General features: G+C 41.7%; 1 protein-coding gene across 1 annotated transcript in view; it reads left to right on the forward strand.

Annotated features, from left to right (window-relative positions):
- The first annotated feature begins 800 nt into the window (after positions 1-800).
- The window catches only part of ADARB2 (adenosine deaminase RNA specific B2 (inactive)), a 119,993-nt gene continuing 101,889 nt past the window's right edge, over positions 801-18,904 (forward strand). Inside the window, exons 1-3 of the mRNA XM_050890934.1 lie at positions 801-825; positions 6,156-6,242; positions 15,231-16,138. Of these exons, the coding sequence (XP_050746891.1) occupies positions 801-825; positions 6,156-6,242; positions 15,231-16,138 (1,020 nt within the window). The remainder of the gene's footprint in view (positions 826-6,155; positions 6,243-15,230; positions 16,139-18,904) is intronic.

Consider the following 18,904-nt stretch of genomic DNA (forward strand, 5'->3'; position numbering starts at 1 on the left):
TTTCTTTTAAAAATCTAAATTCCTTAATCTGAATATTCCCTTGTCTCCCTGCTTTTAAGAAAAATGTTCCAGGCAAAAAATCTTATTCGACCAGAAGTTTTTTCTCACAGCATATTCCTGTGCTGCCTCCAAGAAAAGCTTTCCTTACTGTTCCCACGTGGGCCAGGGTGGGATATCACCAAAAAAGCCTTGAATTGAAAACCAGTTATAAAAAGCAGATCTTTAGTACCTGTCCACCTCAGAGGCCACACTCTCAGGGGTGCCAAGCAGCATATCTGCAGACAGGAACAGTCCCACATATTTTAACCCTTTCATATCCTCCAGTACACAGGCTTTTTTTTCCCCCCTTGGGCTGCTCAGTTAGATGTGCTGCTCTGATTGCAATGACCGATGGCTCTCAAGGGCTCGTGATGCCAGCAAGGCTTCACCTTCAGGCCTCACAGTGTAGGAGTGAGAGAACAAAATGCAAACCAAGGAGGAATGGGCATGTGTTAATAACCCCTTGCAGGCTTGAATTTATCCTGTGCAAGGCACCAAACTGGAACTCCTGCACCAGGTACACAGCCGTGCCAAAGCTGCTGCTGTGTCTGTACAGAAACATAAGCCCTCTGAAGGTGTTTAAGGCAGCCACACTTCTAACTTAAACACGGCTAGAGGGGATGGACAGAGACGGTCCTCCCAGCCCCACTGGTACTGTGGTGGTCATTCACAGGTACCCCAGCACAGCTTTGTCAGAGTGGGTATAAAAGAGCATTGCACAGACTTTTCCTCCTTGCCTGTGAAGCAAAAACACTTGGGCAATGCCGCTGCAGCCCTGCACACTCGGTAACTTGTGACTCAATGGCTGGTTCTCAAATTCAGATGTAAAGGCTGATTCTGACACCAAGCAAGTAAATACCTATCTGGAAACTGGCTGCTTAAACTAAAGGATGCAGCATGGTGGCTGTACAAGCCATAATTTAGAAGGCTGTGAGCCCTTTTCAGTAAGTGCTGTGCTTTAAAGACATTGCTATTTTCCCCGCAAATTTGCCGTATTTTTCTTTTGTGTAAAGAATCCTCTCGTCCTGCCAATCACTGTCAGCCGAAGCCTGAACTGACTAAGATATGAGAAGAAAGATAGAGAATCATCTCCTGATGTACAGGCTCTCTTCCCTCCCTGTATCCCCCCCTTTCAAAATAAATCAAGGCTAATACAACTGTAAAAATGTAACTATCTGAGTAGCTGCAAATACTGCTTTAGAAAAATAAAAATAAGTTTTTTTTCAAGAGGTTTTGCAGCTGAGTTTACGTTATTGCATCAGAACTGACCCTTCCTGAGTAATTTCATACTCCATGCAAACCAAATTAATTATTCAGGACTGGTTTATAATGTCTGCATTGCGTTTTTAAAAGAATACTATTAAAGAAACCTCTGACAAGTAAAGTAGCTTATGGTAATCAATTAGAATATGAGAATGAAACTAATTCAGTAAAACATTGCTAATGCTGATCTGGCAAACCACTGGTAGCCATCTGTCTAATTCTTCTTGTGTTCAGAAGTTGCATTTTAAAAAAACAATTATTAATAGTGCTCATTATCTGCCAAGCAAAAGAGCATGCCACAAGCTTCTGCTCAGAGATTAGCTAATATTAGCAAATACTACTCACTTTTCCAAGTTTGAGCTAGAACCTGCTGTGTGATCTCAAGGCCAGGATGAGTTTTTCTACTGGGGTCCACAGGGATAAGAGAGAGACTATAAGGGGTGGACCCAAGGAGAGTTGCAACACCCTGCCGATGCCAACCCTCTTCCTACAGCCCTTCAGCACCAGCGGCTCCTCAGCCTCCCCACTAGACAATCTATTCCAGTGCTGCACTATCCTTACTGTTAGGAAGGTTTTTTTAAAGTTTAAAGTGAATTTTCCTTGGTGCAATTTAAGTCCATTACTTCTAGTTGTGTTAATGCACATGGAATACAGTTTGCTCCTTTCTTCTATGCAGCAGCTTTTTATGTATTTGAAGACTGTTGTTATGACCCCACTCAGTCTGCTCTTCTTAAAGCTAAACAATTTGTCCAACATGTATAAGGCCTGATTTTTAAAAGTGTTGAGCTCCTGCCGTTCTCATTGCTTTTATTCAGGTGATTGAGAGTGAAAGAACTTCAGCACGTCTGATGATCAAGCCGTATTGTCTGGTGCCCTTTAAATACTGATAGGTATGAAGGGCACAAATGCTGTTTATAGCTGTATATGTGTATTCTTGTCTTCACAGTAAAAGCGTATTTACGGGACCTGTGACCAGTCTTCTGACTGCATCCACAGGGCAAGAGCAACTTCACAAAAAGAGTAGATTTTAGTGGAAACTTGGCTGCCTTATATGCCAGGCTTTGCTGAATCATTTAGCCTAAATCATTTTCTGTTTTTCATGCAAAACATATCTTGGCTGATAGTTTTTTGATTTGTTTAAATTATTTATATGGCTACTGTCAAAACAGTGTTCATGATTATTTTTTAACTATTTGCTGTTGTTGAAAAATATATACTTAAGAAGCGTGAACTGAAATCCTTTTCCATCCCAAAACAGAGGAGAGGGAGGTTTCTTCCTATAATGGGCTTCTCATCAGGAGAAATGGTAATTTTTGTGCTTAGAGTATTGGAGCAGATTTCCTCTTGGCATCACTTGGAAGGATGTTTTTATAGTGAATACGCTACAAAATATGATGCTATCGTCCTGTGTTACTGTTCCAGGGTGGCTAGAAATAAATCCCACTATACCTGCTCTTTGTCTCTCAATTTCCATTGTAAATACAGCTTCCTTTGTGTCCGTGTAGGCCCTCATGAAATAGCTCCTTCATGTCATCAGAGGCTTTTGGTACAATTGTAATGCAAGTAGTAATAGCTCCTTATATTGGTTCTCATAAATGTAGGGTTATGTATTCTGCCTTTCTGGAGAAAAGAGTTTTTGAAATGTCTTGTTTTCTTCTCTTAGACCCTCTCTCCTAGCCTTGAAAAATGATTTCCTCAGACAAATACAGAGAACATTTACAATTATAAAGTAAAAATAGCCGCTCTAATTTTGGGCTACCTGTCATTGCTTCTTTTTTGGGGGGAAAAAAAAATCATAGAAGGAGAAGAGAGTGAGAGAAAAAAGGAGGCTTTAAAGATATTTCTCTGTATGGCTTTTTCCTATCCAGCCATGTCCTTTATTATTATTCATAAGATTTCATCAAACTGCTGGAAATAAGACTAATTGTGATGGACATTAAAATACACAGGGACCATAAAGTGTGAATACACAACTCTTCTAATCTTGTTCTGAAATGGTAAACAAAAATAACACTGAATTTCACCATTGACAATAAAGCTGAAGTAGTGTCCTATGGTATATATATTGGTAATAGGCAATAACATGCAAAAGATGAAAGTGCACAATCATACCAATAGTTTTATACCTAGCCAGATTATTTCCCTGTAAACACCTACATTTAATTATCCTGTCATCTATCTTCCCCTCCTCCATAGGCTCGATAATTCATCTGTGCTACGTACATACTATGGCTCTTCTCTTCTTACATCACTCACTCAAAAACCTCCTCCTCCTTCCAGACATGCACTGAATCTTCCATTGCTCAACCGATGGTTTGAAATATTAAATTCTAATCTTTATCATCTGTATTGATTGAAGGATATCCTGTTATTAGGGCCCGCCTGAGTTTGATTGACATGAACCCATCCATTGCTGCTCTAAGAGTGCAGTAAATTTTACAGGCCATCCTGTTTCTCTGCCACATAAAGCAAAGGCAGCAGCAAGGTCTTTGGGGACAGGTGGGAAACAGTAACAACAAAAGCTTAAGATGTCTAAAGGATCCCTTAAGGCAAAAGGGAAAATAATTTGATAAATTTTAAGTCCACGTTGTAAATCTCGCCTATCAATTGCACAAAATTGGTTTGGGTGAAAGATAAATCATAGAACATTCCTTTACCTAATAATAGTGTAAAACTACATGGTTTTGCTTTTTGATGGGTGGCAGGAGTAGGCATTAGCAACCTCAGCAAGAAAGCACATGTCCTCATTGCTTGGTTAATGGATTAACTCTGTATGAGAAGTGAGAATATTTTCTCAGCAAAGAAGCTTTAAGTTTGTGTACGACATCCAGTGTCTTGAGGGTTAGGTCTGAAGGTCTGACAGCTGCCAGCAGTCAGGCATAGGCAGAGTACACTTCAGCTCACTGCATCTCAGTACCCAGACACAGCAATCGTTGCTGGTGCTGAAGCCAAGGACTGCCCTGATTCTACATCTATCATCTGAAGCGTTCCCCTTACCAAATGTAGCCTTTGGATTAGGTCCCAAAAGCCTACGCTCTTTTCACTTTAATCAAAGAAACCAGTTGAGAAAGTCGGGAGTGAATTAGCCTTTATCCTGATCACAACCCAACAGTCTTACATGCACTGAGATAGTGTCATACAGAGATACCACATTTCTCAGTGAGCAGCGCCCTAGCAGAAAGTGTCAAAGTATTCACTTAGGAAAATCTTTTGGCTAAAGCGTTCATAAATAGCTTCATTCTTTTGGTTCATATCACTACAATCCTTTAATGAAACTGCAATTCAAGGAGGCTAATTTGTGCTCTAATTGTATATTAGTCTGGGCTGAAAAGTTTCTGGATGGAAAAAGGTTTTCTTCAGGCAATCTTTTATTCCACTTATTGTATTTACTTAACAAAAAGCATTCAGCTTTTACTGTGCTTTTTCACAATAGAGTTGAGCTGTAGCGTTACCTAGCTAAGGGCAAACATCTACAGTCATTTCTGATAGACTCTGATAACAGTCTTTAACGAGAGCAAGGATTATTTGCAAATGTAGGAAGAACCAGGCTGAAAAGCTAACAGATGTGCTGCTGAAAAAGTTTAAGAGCTCTTCAGCTGGAATGCCTTGCAGATCAGTGGTAGATTAGCAGTCAAATAGTTTAAGGAAATTCAGATAAATACTTTCTCACCAATAAAGAAAGTCCCCGTGGAGATCATTTTTCCAGTCTCACTTGAAAGAAGACATTCTTGGTTTGGTTTTTGATGCTTCTGCCACAAGATGAAAGCCCAGCGTTGTTCACAGTGTGTAGGATTCGGAGCATTTCCACCTAACTGAGGCTTTCTAAGCAGAGAAGTACTTTAGAAAAGCAACCAGAAGTCCTTCAAAGCTATGAATCACCTTTGTAAGGTGTGTTTCTGTTTCTTCTGCTACCTAAGGTAGACACCGTGTTGACGTAGGGCCTCAGCAAAGTACCCATTGTTTGTCAGGAGGAATTCAACCTAAACAAACTGAACAACAAACAAAATAAACTAGTTAACAAGCTAAATAAAACATGTATCTTCAATATATCCCTGTTTCTAGTGCTTGTGTTAACAGCAACTTTTCCCTATAAATAAATCCTGAGCTAAATTTTGAGCTAGTATAAATCAGTATCACTTCTCATTTTGCTGAATCTGTACTGGCATCTAATGCAGAGGCACTGGAAGTAAATGTCTATACCATCTACTATCTGCAGGATAAACAGAAACTGCAGGTAGACGGAGCTACATTTAATATGAATGTGAATAAGGATTTCAAATAGGATTCTTATTGTTTGGATAATAGCTTCCTGTGCACACCATAAAGGTTTTCCAAAAATCAAATCAACAATTTCTAGAAGAATTAGAAGCAGTTGTAGCCTCCTGTGCCATCAATGCTTGAGCTTTCTCTGGGACTTCTGGTTCAGCCTCTGTCAGGGAGAGGAAACAAGAGGAGGTGAGCTGATGGTCTCATCCATTGGAGCAGTTCTCATGTCCCTCCTCCCAGGGCTGACCGCCTCAGGCTCTCACCCTCCTCCCCGGCTCCTAGCTGGACCAGCTCAAGCCTCCCACATTCCCAGCTCTGCAGTGCTCAGGCACCGTTGCTGGGAAGCATGGCCAAGGAGCACTACACAGGGGCAGAAACCAGGAGGGACGTGCATTTGGTATTTGCACATGCCAGCTGTAATAAATGTATTGTAGTTCTGTGAATTTTGGTGGGGCTATAGGGTCAGGAAAAACAAAAAGAAACGGACTTGCCAAGATGTTTTGACCTGAAAAAAAAGTATGGAGTAGTTCAGAATGCACTGACAAAATACTGATTTTATATATATCTTTTCTTCTGTTTTCTTCTAGAAAAAGTAAGCATACTGTCAACGTTTATAGCACCCTTCAAGTACCTGAGTCCTGGTGCAACCACCATGGAGGATGAAGACAATTTAAGTAAGCACTCTCTTTTCTCTATAGACAGATGAATAATAAATTTCAAAAATAAAAGCTTTACAGTGTAGGGACAATTGTAGAAAGGAGGGGGATTTGCAAATATTGGCAGACCATAAGCCCAGCCCTCATGTAAAATGCAAAATTCCCTGATGCTGAGTGCAAACATGTTCTCCAATCTCCAGCGAAGGAGGGGTTAATCTCAGCTCATCTTCCCAATTCTCCCTGTGCAGACTCTGGCAAGGAGGAGCTGTAAACAGTGTGTCACAAATACAAAGGAAAAACTTCTTACAAAAAGGAGATGTTTACACTCAGGTTTACAGGACTATGACCTTTTCCTTTCCTGTTTATGTTACCTTATTTTGCTCACTTGCTTTTCTCACAATCGCTAAAAAACAGGACATTTTGGTGCTGTGTCTTCCCCCTGTTTTTATTTCCTCAATTACAAAAGGACTTTTGCAAAAGTAAAGACTGCAGGATCGAGCCATCTACTTAAACTGTTTTCTCTTTTACTTCTGTGATATGAGCTGGAGAACAAAAATAAAATAAATAATAATAAAAAAAAGAAACCAAATCCAACTGAGAAGAGATGATTAACCAGGCTTAAATAAACCAGATGTAACCCAAAAATTAGCCACCGGATTCTCTTGGGCCCTTACACCTGAACAAAGTCACTGACACTCCCTGAATCCGTGACTGCAGAGCTGGAGGAAAGTGCTGCTGGGTTTGAAGGACTTCAAAGTGAAGTGTGAGGTCTTCAAAACACCGAGAAGTCTGGGAGTGTGCAGTTAGGACTCAATAACCCTCCATAAGCCCTCGCATTTATCACCTAGAAGCAATTATTTTGTGTTATCCAGCCTTGCTCATTGTAACGCATCTTGAATCATTAAAAAAAGGGAGGGAAGCTTTCTGAACCAAATGAGCAACTCTTTGAGTTTTAGTATCATCTGCCAGATGGGTTTCTTTTCCAGCCAGACGCAGACTGACATTTTGCCCTATTAGACCCAGTTGGTGAGAGGAATGGGCTTTTTTTTCCCCCACTGTTGCTAATCTGCCTTGGTTTGATCATGGTGCGGCACCAAGGGGAATAGCTGTTGAAGGAGCGAAGGAGCACAGCCCGCTATTTTCTGCTGCTGAGTATCACATGGACATCACACCCTTCTGCTGCACAGGGACTGGTAGGTTTTTATATATCTTAGCAAACGGAAAAAAAATCCTGAAAATCCTTCAAAATTGGTCTCAGGGAGGCTACATTTTCAGGAAGAGGTATGAAAAGTACACACAGGAAACATATTATGCACATGATGAGCTTGTGCAGGCACCTCCTGCGTAATGTTTCCCAAATGTACTACTTAGTTATTTTTAGGTAATGTAGGAAGTTTGTACAAGCCAAACAGTGTAACACCATTTTCTTATTGCTGCTGTAATGCCAAGACTGCTTCGTGCTGGCACTGGCTTTAAAATAGCTCACATGGACAGGGTAAGCTGTGTTTTCTGAAAGAGAAATAGCATTTTTCACTGTTTTCGGCGACATCCTGCCTAGTCCTCTCTTGGGTCAAACATACACTCCAGCAATAACGCAGCAATTTGTTTCTTGGCACATACAACACATTTTAGGTGTTACTATTAGAATCTTAAAAAAAAAAAAAAAGAAAAACAATTTACAATCAGTCATATTTCAGTGTTCACTTCTAGTATAGTGGTATAAATCCCACTAATGTCTATAGCACACATGTACCTGTGTAGTAATTCAGCATTTTAAAGAGCTTCAGTGACCTGGCAATGTGCACTTGCAGCCCAGAAAGCCAACTGTGTCCTGGGCTGCATCAAAAGAAGTGTGACCAGCAGGTCGAGGGAGGTGATTCTCCCCCTCTACTCTGCTCTCGTGAGACCCCACCTGGAGTACTGCGTTCAGGTCTGGGGCCCCCGATATAAGAAGGACATGGACCTGTTGGAGAGAGTCCAGAGGAGGGCCACAAAGATGATCAGAGGGCTGGAGCACCTCTCCTATGAAGACAGGCTGAGAGAGTTGGGGTTGTTCAGCCTGGAGAAGAGAAGGCTCCGGGGAGACCTTATAGCAGCCTTCCAGTACCTAAAGGGGGCCTACAAGAAAGCCGGAGAGGGACTTTTTACAAGGGCATGTAGTGATAGGACAAGGGGTAATGGCTTTAAACTGAAAGAGGGAAGATTTAGATTAGATGTAAGGAAGAAGTTCTTTACTGTGAGGGTGGTGAGGCACTGGAACAGGTTGCCCAGAGAGGCTGTGGATGCCCCCTCCCTGGAAGCGTTCAAGGCCAGGTTGGATGGGGCTCTGAGCAACCTGATCTAGTGGAAGGTGTCCCTGCCCATGGCAGGAGAGTTGGAACTAGATGATCTTTAAGGTCCCTTCCAACCCAAACCATTCTATGATTCTATGATTGATTCTATGATTTGCTCTGAACAATCAGAGAACCTTCTTCTGTGTTAACAATTAAACAAGAGCCTAGGAGAATACTGGCAAGGTAGAGGAGTGGTTTGCTTATCCCTGTAGTTTTCTGCTCACTGAGCATCCTGCGAGAGTGCCTTTTCCCAGGCTGTGCCATATCGATAGGCAGAGTCCCACTAGCTGAAATGGATACAAATCCTGTTTCACATTCCTTTAGGCCTTCTTTACAAAGTGAGCCATGCCAGGTTAACTACACATGCATTTTCAACTGGTGATTATTAGCATATAGACACTACTATTGTGGTTTATGATCCATAAACTAATACCAGAAAAATGTATCGAAGGCACTAGGCACCTTTGGAATGGCGTTTTGGGTAAACTAATCATCAGTCTCTGATGAAGACCTTAACTTGAACATGTGAGAAAAGGACCACCCTATTCATTCCCAGAAGTCAAAGTTAGCTAAGAATATAAGAAATGTCACACAGGATTAGAAATAGGAAGTTTAGCTCTGTACAGTTTTCAACATTTGCTGTTAGTGATGCATTAAGAAAAAGGACATTTAGAAGATTTCCTCGGTATATCTTTGTAGCACCCAGCAAGAAATTTACTCAGCTAGATTTTGCACCTGAATCATCATATTTCTTAGACATCAACAGACCTGTCTAGTCCTCTCCAGAGCCCACTGATACTTCTGATCTCAACAACAGCCAGGAACAGGGAGTTCAGTGATTTAGTGTGTTGTCAAAAAGTGCACCCTTTTATTGCTTCAAGCCTGCTGTCTCTAGTGCTTGGATTGCATGAAACAGTGAATAAACATTCCCTGTTCACTGCCTGCCTGCCTTTCATGATGTTACAGACCTCTGCCTGTCCCTGATCTTTAATCGTTTCATCCACACTATGCCACGGCATCAAGGCAGACTATCACCAGACACAGGTACTTGCAACTCTAAGGTGTATCTCTAGCAGGAGCGTATGATTCCTGGGGATCTCATTGTGCAATGCTGCCGTATGCCCAAACCCGGTGCAGCGCCCTTCTGAAGGTGGATACCTCTCCCCACTGCCTGCAGAGGGAGCTGATGGTGGTGGTCCCCAACATACGGATTTCAGCCACTGCAAGAGTCTTGTAGGATGAATCCCAGACCCAGATTCAGTGTATTGAAGCATGTTCAGTTATGAACATGTTGGTCAAAGTCCCCCTCAGGCATCATGAGGCACCAGAGCTTTTGATTGCGCAGTGTGAGATACAGCAGGGACCCTGCCTCCAGAAGGCAGTGAATATCCCCTTCCAACACTCAGAGCCCCAAGCAATCCCCCACAGAATCAACCCCCCTGTTTTTGTTTTGCAAACTGTGACTATTGCCATCGTTTGGATTTCTCCCATGCCTAAAGCTAAGCTGTAGTCTGGTCCAGATTCAGGAAGGCGTGTACTTAGAGCCGTTTCTGCTGTGGGCTGCCCACGTTTTTTGCTGCACGCACTTATTTGCTAACTTGGACAGAGAGCATCAGAGTCTGATTATCATCTAAGCCAGGTCATTAGGTCATTTGAATAATTTTCCTGATTGGTAAGAGCTGTACTCAATGTGCATGGATTTCACAGTTATTTCAGATAATAAGGTGGGCAAAGTAGAGTATCTTCATTCTGGAACAGCTAAAGGCTATGGCAATCACCTTTCACAAATTTTCCATCTTCACTTTAAGCAAAGTCCTGTACTTTTTTGCACTGGTAATGCTTCCCTTCACAGTGTGGTGTTACACACCAATAAAGTCTGATGAAATTGTTTTAACCAGCCTGAACCCTGTGAGCTGGCAGGGAGGGTTCAGCAGCAGCAGAGAGATCATGGCAGGTTTCCCTTAAGTAGTCTTCTTCCGTGAAGGTTTAAAAATCCGTATCTGTGTGTTTTCACGTAAGAGAGGAAGGAGTGATTTCTGATGTTAGCTACAAGTTTATTATTCTAAAGTCAAGAATACAAAGCTAAAAATCCCAACAGAAGAGTTCCCAATCCTCTGTTGTGGATTCAATAAGTGTATGAAAATGCCATCTTGCTTGCAAGAGGAGACTGCCCTACATTGCATTTGATGTAGTAGCTGACCTTGGACAAAGGTACTGTGGCTCTGGCTCCTGGGTTCATACCTATTGCTTCTGATTTAAAATTTTTCACTTTCAAGTATGCCAGGAATTATGGAGGTCAATCCTTCTAACCTCTGCAGCCAATGTGATGTAGATGGACAGCAAAAATGTATTCTACATAAGCAGGTCAATCAGGGGTTAGATATTAAAATGCAGAAAAATTAAAATTAAGTCCTACCTGTATTGTTGAAAATGCGTTGGTAGTAATCTGGTGTTTACTAAACATTTCTAAAGACGGTAACTTCCTGTGTCAGAGCTATCAGTTGAATCAGAAGTTTGCTATACTACAGAGATTGAAAATTCTTTCTTTCAATATCATAGCTTTTCAATAATGTGCTGCCCCTTGTAATTCAATAGTAAAGATGCCAGCCAAAATGAAGATGCCACCTACCACCTCTCCTTTCCCATCCTCCCTGGAAGTTGGCTTGGAAGCAGAATAACCTTCAACAGGAACAATATTATCTCTTCAAATGTAGCGTGGAGTATCGGATGGCTAGTTCTGCAGAGCCCTTATGACCCAGAGACATAGGCAGTGTCATTATTAGTGATGCATTATAGTTCTGAAAAGCTCTTGATGATGCAGACTCTCTAGGTTAACTCTACTGTGCATAATGACCAAAAGGAGAAAAATATAAGAGAGCAGACAGAATATTGAGGAATAATACATAAATAAATATATTTCACTAACTGCTTTCCTCTCTCCCATTCAATTACTGAAGCAAATACAAGATTGCAATGTCTCCTCTTGCTTGTGAAACTGCAAAAATCAATGAATAAAGTTACCTGAGGAGATATTACAGTGCAGAGGTGTGGGGCTTTTTTAGAAATCTTACAAAATAAATCAGAAACTATTGCCAAAAAAATTATAATATTTTTCTTTCTCCTTTTTTTTAACTCCTCCCCCTTACGATTTTATTATTCAACCTTTCATCATAGGAGAACCGTATTTTATTATCTTTTTTTTTCCCCAAGTGTAGAGAATGTGTTTTGGGAACTCAAGAGCAAAGACATTATGAGAGATAACAGGACTGAAAATGATCCACAGTTTTGCATTTTCCCTATGTGCATCCTCTGACTTCCCCCTTTCCTTTTAGTGCTCTTCATTTCTAAAATTGCTTGTGATTGTTCTATTACAGCTGCTTACAGTATTTATCTTACGTATTTTGGTGTCATTTGCCTGCTTTGTCTGATTTTCACAATAGAAGTACATGTGCCACCATTAGAGAGGTAATCTTATGTCTGCTACACAGAGGTCTCATAAAAGACACATTTCAAAGACCTCCTATTTCAAAGACACCTGAGAGTATAAAGTAATTTCACATTGCCCGACAGCTGCCAGGTATCACACAAGTCCATCAGGCTCACAGACTTTCTGAGGCACTCACTGAATTTAGGCTGCCTCTGATTTACATGCCATGATGACTTTTGGCCTGCTGCAGCTCTCACTGAGGTCTGTGAAGAATGGAGCTGTTTCCTGGTGTTTCAGGATCAGGTCCTCTAGAGATCTGGTTGACTGTAAGGATACTTGCATGGATTTCCTTCACTCTGACTAAGCCAAAACATACCATCAATACAGGCACATCACCGTCGCGCATGCCCAACGTTGTCCGCATATCCTTTGTGCCTGATCTCTGGAAGTTTTACACTTTCCATCTCTGCATTTTTTTCACTACATCAATGCAAACTCCCTGTTGGCCAAAACCCGGACTAGACAATTTCAAAGACAGAATGCAAGACAAACAAGTAATGTTTATTTTATGTTGCCATGTTTTTAGTTAACCACTGTTTTAGTGAGGGTGATTAAGGTAAGATGTTAAGGTCACACATTCATGTTCACAAATCCATGGTTCTCTGAAAGAAAAAATAGGTGGAATAAGAAAATATTAATTATAAATACAAATAACCCCTTGAGTTTTCCTATTCAGTGGTGCATAATCAATACAAATTCTTTTCAAACCTGAATATTGTGTGAAGCAAGAGCTATCTTTCTTTTCATGCTTCCTGACTACAATATCATTATGAACCATAATTGGCTCTGTAAAAACCTATTAGGTAAGATGAGAGAGGAGGTGTGAAATACAGAACCAAACCTGCTTCCTGCTAAAAAGTACATCTGAGTCAAAATATTTCACCTTCATTTAAAAAAATGCATGCAACCAAAGAGGCGTATTCTGAATGGGATGGAAAAATGAGAAAGGGTCACGGTGGAAAATGGCTGGCCAAAGCCACTGCCAAGCTAAATAGAGGAAAGTTAAAGCTGGCATCTCCTTCCCCCTCAGATCAGAGTTGCCATAAATAGAGTTGTGAACTCAATGAGAAAAGACCACATTATCCTTGTGTCTTAGTTAACCTGACCTTTTAAATGTCTTATTTCCAGAGAGGCTAGTTTAAAGATGTCGTATTTTATACAGCTGAATGCCATATAATGAAACTTTTCTTTTTCTATTATGTATTTCTTTTTCTTTCCTTCCTCACCTGTCTTCCTTCTCTCCCCTTAGCTTCAGAAAGTAAAAATTAACTAGTCACTAAGACCTTAATTTGTCAGTTCACGTTCTGCCTCAGCAAAGCACTGCAGCACATAGCTCTGCAAGTAACTTTGGTGAGACATAGACACAGGCTGGAAGCTTAGTGTGTGCTGAAGGGTTTTCAGGAAAGGGAGCCTAAAGACTCAGTCCTGCAAATGGGCCCCCACACATGCAATTGAGCCCTGATTTTTACTCATGTCTAAGCGGTGAGCTGCTTTCTGTGGAACAACTTGCATGAGTGCAGACTTATTGCTCTGATGGGAAAAAGTCTTTTGATACTTAATACAAGTGCAACACATCAGGATATAAAGGAGGTTTTTAATCGTGATGATTGGTTCCACATAATTCTCTGCAGGCTCCTGTGCATCTGTCAGCCCAGCCTAATACTGAGCTGCAGCAAAGACGCACCGCTCCAGCAGAAGCTCCTTGAGGCATAGCTGGCAGCTCACCCCTTACATCCTTGCAGCCAGCTTGTACATCAGGGTGGAGAGGAAACCAAATACGGCCGTGACCCTGCAGAAAGTGGGAGGACCATTCTCTGTCCTCTAAGGACCACAGGGACCTTCTCTGTGCTTGGGACTCATGCAGCCTGCACAGGTGGCATGCTCGTGTCTGACAATAACAAACTGTGGGAAAGGCTCCACGCTCAGTGCTGGTTGGAGTACAGCAGGCAGCCAGGCAGTGCTCTGCTCAGAAAGGGATCAGGTGCATCGCTCCAGGGACAGGTTGCTTCACGGGCTGGTTACACTCATGTTTACTTCCTCAACTTGTCTCTGCCCCCAGGAACACACAGGAGGACTGGAGGATGTATCAGAGATGTAATACATTTAAACAAACTCATCAGAGATGACAGAAATATTATAGGGTGCTTATTCAGACATCAGCACATTTTCTGTCTCATTCAGGACATCAGTGAGATGAGTCTCCGTTCTCAGTCATGCATCTGCTGTAGCAAAGAGCACTGCCTTACAGCATGGGCGTTGCACAAGCATAGTTCAGAGCAACGTGTGATTCATTGGCTCAACAACAACAGAGTGCTCCCTCCATAGCTCCCCACTGTCATTTCATTCCCTTCCTGGTGCTCCTGGCAGTCACTCTCTCCCATTGCTTTTCTTTGACATAGATCATTCTTTACATCAGTAATTACTCCTGTCATGATGCTCTGGCTTTTCCTAATCTCCTTCAGATTTATCTAGAATTTTTGCAATATTAGTTGTTGCTGATGCAGGAGCTAAGGGTATCTGCAATTGAATTTGACAGAAAGACGCTCACTTATTAAACTGGAATCTAAGTTCAGACCAAATCATTGTTTCAAATGCTAGGAAGGTCTGTCAGATCATTTCTTAGGCGGGATTCATGATGTTAGCAACACAAGACCCTATGGTGTGAGTAGAGCCAGTCAATGTATTCATTGCAAATAGATTATTCAGTGCATTTGCCCATTTCTCTGTTTGTGAATCATTTGTGAATCATTTCTGATTTCTAATAATGTGTTCATAAGCATTCACCCACATGGATTATAGAACAAATCTCAGCCTAAGGGAACTCTGCAAACTATTCACTTTTTACTAGTAATTATCCAGTATGAATGCAGTAGTTCATTTAAGTCACATGGCATTAGCTATGCTTCATCTTTGAATGATGTAATCTTTTTTTAAAACAAGAGGCTAGTGACTAATACAAGTAGAACTTTAGGGACAAGTAAACATTCAGGACATGCAGAAAATCTGTGCTATAAATAATAAACCAACCATTATATAGATATTTGAGGAAAATCCCCAAAAATGGCTGAGCAAGGATATCTATCATTAACTTTTTTTCCTTTTTTGGCTATTCTGCCAGCCCTAGGCATAATGTCAGCTACTATGATGACAACTGTAATGTGAGGTTTTTTCTTTCTTTACTGACAGGCACCAGCAGTGCAGAAGTAAAAGAAAATCGAAACATTGGCAACCTGGAGGATCATCCAATATCCTCTAATGAGAGGGCAAGAGGGGGAACACCTAGCAGTAAGAGAAAAAGACCCTTAGAGGAAGGCAATAATGGCCATTTCTGCAAACTCCAGCTCATCTGGAAGAAAGTCTCGTGGTCAGTGACGCCAAAGAACGCTCTGGTTCAGCTACACGAACTTAAACCAGGTTTACAATATAAAATGGTTTCCCAGACAGGTCCAGTGCATGCTCCAGTCTTTGCTGTTGCTGTGGAAGTAAATGGACTTACGTTTGAAGGCACAGGGCCCACAAAAAAGAAAGCCAAAATGCGTGCTGCAGAGCTAGCTCTGAAGTCGTTCGTTCAGTTCCCCAATGCCTGCCAGGCTCACTTTGCCATGGGGAACTGCATCAACCCATCCACGGACTTTACTTCTGATCAGGCAGACTTTCCAGATACTCTGTTCAAGGAGTTCGAACCATCTACACACAGTGAGGACTTTTCAGTCTATAACCCTGTTAATAATGAATTGCTTTCCACTGCTTATCGACACGGGCGCTTACTCTGCCATACGCTGGACTTAATGGGGCACAGTAAGCAAAACAAGCACAAGATGGCATCCAAAGCGGAGAGCGAGAAGAACCCGGTGGTGCTGCTAAATGAGCTGCGGTCGGGCCTGCGGTACGTCTGCCTGTCGGAGACGGTGGAGAAACAGCACATCAAGAGTTTTGTGATGGCGGTGCGAGTGGACGGGAGAACATTTGAAGGCTCAGGACGTAGCAAGAAGCTGGCCAAGGGTCAAGCAGCGCAGGCGGCCCTGCAGGCCCTCTTTAACATTCGGCTGCCCAGCCACATTCCCAGCAGGAGTAAATGTCACCATTTGCCACAGGTGAGAGCTCCTGGGTAGCCACCACCACGTTGGAGGAACGCTTTCGATGAATGGGATTAGTATTGCTATAGCTGTTGTTGTTCTACCAGATGGTTCCTCTGATGTTATAGCAAGTGCCATGCCACAAAATAGCTCTTTTCTCATAGAAAGAGCCAGATGCCACAGGCAAAAGCTTGAAAATCGTATCCTGAAATCATTGGATACAATTTGCAGCCCTTTCCACAGGAGGCATAGATGAGAGGGCAAAATGTAGGGGGAAATACCAGCGTTTCAATTTGCTATAGAGAATGATAACATCAACACAGGCAGAAAAATGAGGTCATTCTGTGGTACTGCATCTTTCTTGACTGAAAGGAACCCATAAACAAAGGGACGCCCCATATCCTCCTTTTAGAGTTAATTTTTGATGAGGACAGTGCCATTCAGAGGAGACAGCAATGACAAGGAATGTGCCTGTGTCAGAGCAAACTCTCCTGACAATTCTGCCACTAGAAAAGTTAAGGATTTTTTTTATTATAGGCTTACTGTTCGGGTTGGTTTTTTTGTTTTCAAATATGCCTCCAACAGCACAAGGGATAGTGAAAGCTCTGAAGTTTTCCTGGAACAAATGTAGAGATTACTGCTGTATTCATACAGAAAATATAGATCTGAGGTACATACTTAGCACATCAAAATTTCATAGCTGGTCGTATGCCAAAGGCTATCTTAGCACTACTCAGACTTATGTCAATTTTCTAAGTTCAAAGGAAGCCAGGATTTGCAGACGTTGGGAAGCATTACATGGGTCCAAGTAATTTCTTGATTTGTTTGCGCTGTCATAAAAGGTTTGATCCACCAGCACCAGGAGGTGATCTACTGCTACAAAGCTCCCTTTATGAAGGGAGCTGTTAATGTCCAGGATTTAATGCAAAGCACTGGGAGCACTAAGAGTCATTCTGCTGCTGGCTTGCTGTGAGACTCTAGGCAAGTCATTTAAATCCAATATGCCTGTAATAAAAATGAGCATATTATATGAAAGAACACTTCAAGATCCTTAAGTAGTGTGTAAATGCAAATTATTAGTAGCAATTCTCATTAACATTAGTAAAGATGTTCATTAGATGTTCAAGGAGTTTGACAGGAGATGAATCCTTTAGGTGACATGATTGCCTGCAGGACCCAGGAATTATATTTGGTGACCCAGAAGTTTCCTTCCTATGTTTCCAAAAAGGAAACATGAGAAAAGTAAGAAATTCTAAAATACATCATAATCCTCCACCTCTTCCTTTTAATTCTGGTTTGTAAACTCCATGAACCAGTGGGATAATAACATAATTTAATAATAGCAGTGATCTTCACGGAGTGCTTTGCAGGCATTTTGAAAGCCTTGGCCAATCTGGCAGTTCCATCCTCCCAGTACTCCTCCGAAGTACGGATAGTTTTAAATGAGAAATCTATGCTGTTTCCTGCCCGAATTAATTCTGGTAAAAAGCAGTTTGTTTTGATGAACATGCCTATCCTTGCCCATGGAAACCTAGCACTTGGATATAAAGAAGAATCTCTAGTCCCGTCCTACTGGCTGCTTGGCTCCCCCAGTGAACTTTGCTGGGTGGGTTGGCAGGTAAATACCATGCATTCATCGACCAATGGTTTGTCATGTTCTGAAACTGCACCACAAGTATCATTGCCTCAGTTCCCGAGCTCTCTGAAATGTTCCCTGGTTGCTTGGCTTCACGATCACCTTCTACCCGAATATCACATCTTACCTGGGTCCTCAGTTATTTACTAGGCGACTGTCGTGGTTTAACCCCAGCCAGCAACTAAGCACCATGCAGCCGCTCACTCACTCCTCCCCACCTCCCTGGTGGGACGTGGAGGAGAATCGAAAACAAGTAAAATTCGTGGGCTGAGATAAGAACAGCTGAATAATTTAAATAAAAATTAAAATATAATAATAATAATAATAGTAGTAATGAAAAGGCAGATAACAAAAAGAGAGTGAAATATAATCCAAGAAAGACAAGTGATTCACAACGCAATTGCTCGCCACCTGCTGACCGATGCTCAGCCAGTCCCCGAGCAGCGATCCACCCCTTCCGGCCAACTCCCCCCAGTTTATATACTGGACATGATGTCATATGGTATGGAATATCCCTTTGGCCAGTTTGGGTCAGCTGTCCTGGCTGTGCCCCCTCCCAACTTCTTGTGCCCCTCCAGTCTTCTTGCTGGCTGGGCATGAGAAGCTGAAAAATCCGTGACTTAGTATAAACACTACTTAGCAACAACTAAAAACATCAGTGTGTTATCAACATTATTCTCATACTAAATCCAAAACACAACATTATACCAGCTACTAGGAAGAAAATTAACTCTATCCCAGCCGAAACCAGGACAGCAACACATTCTCTAGTGTATATTCCTTTTTTTATGGCCTTTTCTCCTTTCTGTAGACTTCTGCCCTCCTTATCTTCTTCTCCTCACTGTTCTGGAAGTAAAAATGTCAGGGAAAAGGTGTCACTGAACTTCCTCTGTCAGTATTTTTTGAGTGGTTATGTATTGTCCAACTAAAAGATTACTCAGGCACTTTTAATGCCAGCATTCAGCACATTAATTGAGAGATAAGCCTTAACACTGATTTCTGCTGACCTCCTTACTAACTGCTCTCATCAATAGACATAGCAGCGTGACACAAAACCTGAGTTTGTGTTACTCAAGTCATAACCCAACTTCCACTGAAACCAACAGACGTATTTCCACTGACTTCAGCTGGGCTATAGCTTAAGCATT

The sequence above is a fragment of the Gymnogyps californianus genome, chromosome 2, assembly GCF_018139145.2.
Source record: "Gymnogyps californianus isolate 813 chromosome 2, ASM1813914v2, whole genome shotgun sequence".
Classification (NCBI taxonomy): domain Eukaryota; kingdom Metazoa; phylum Chordata; class Aves; order Accipitriformes; family Cathartidae; genus Gymnogyps; species Gymnogyps californianus.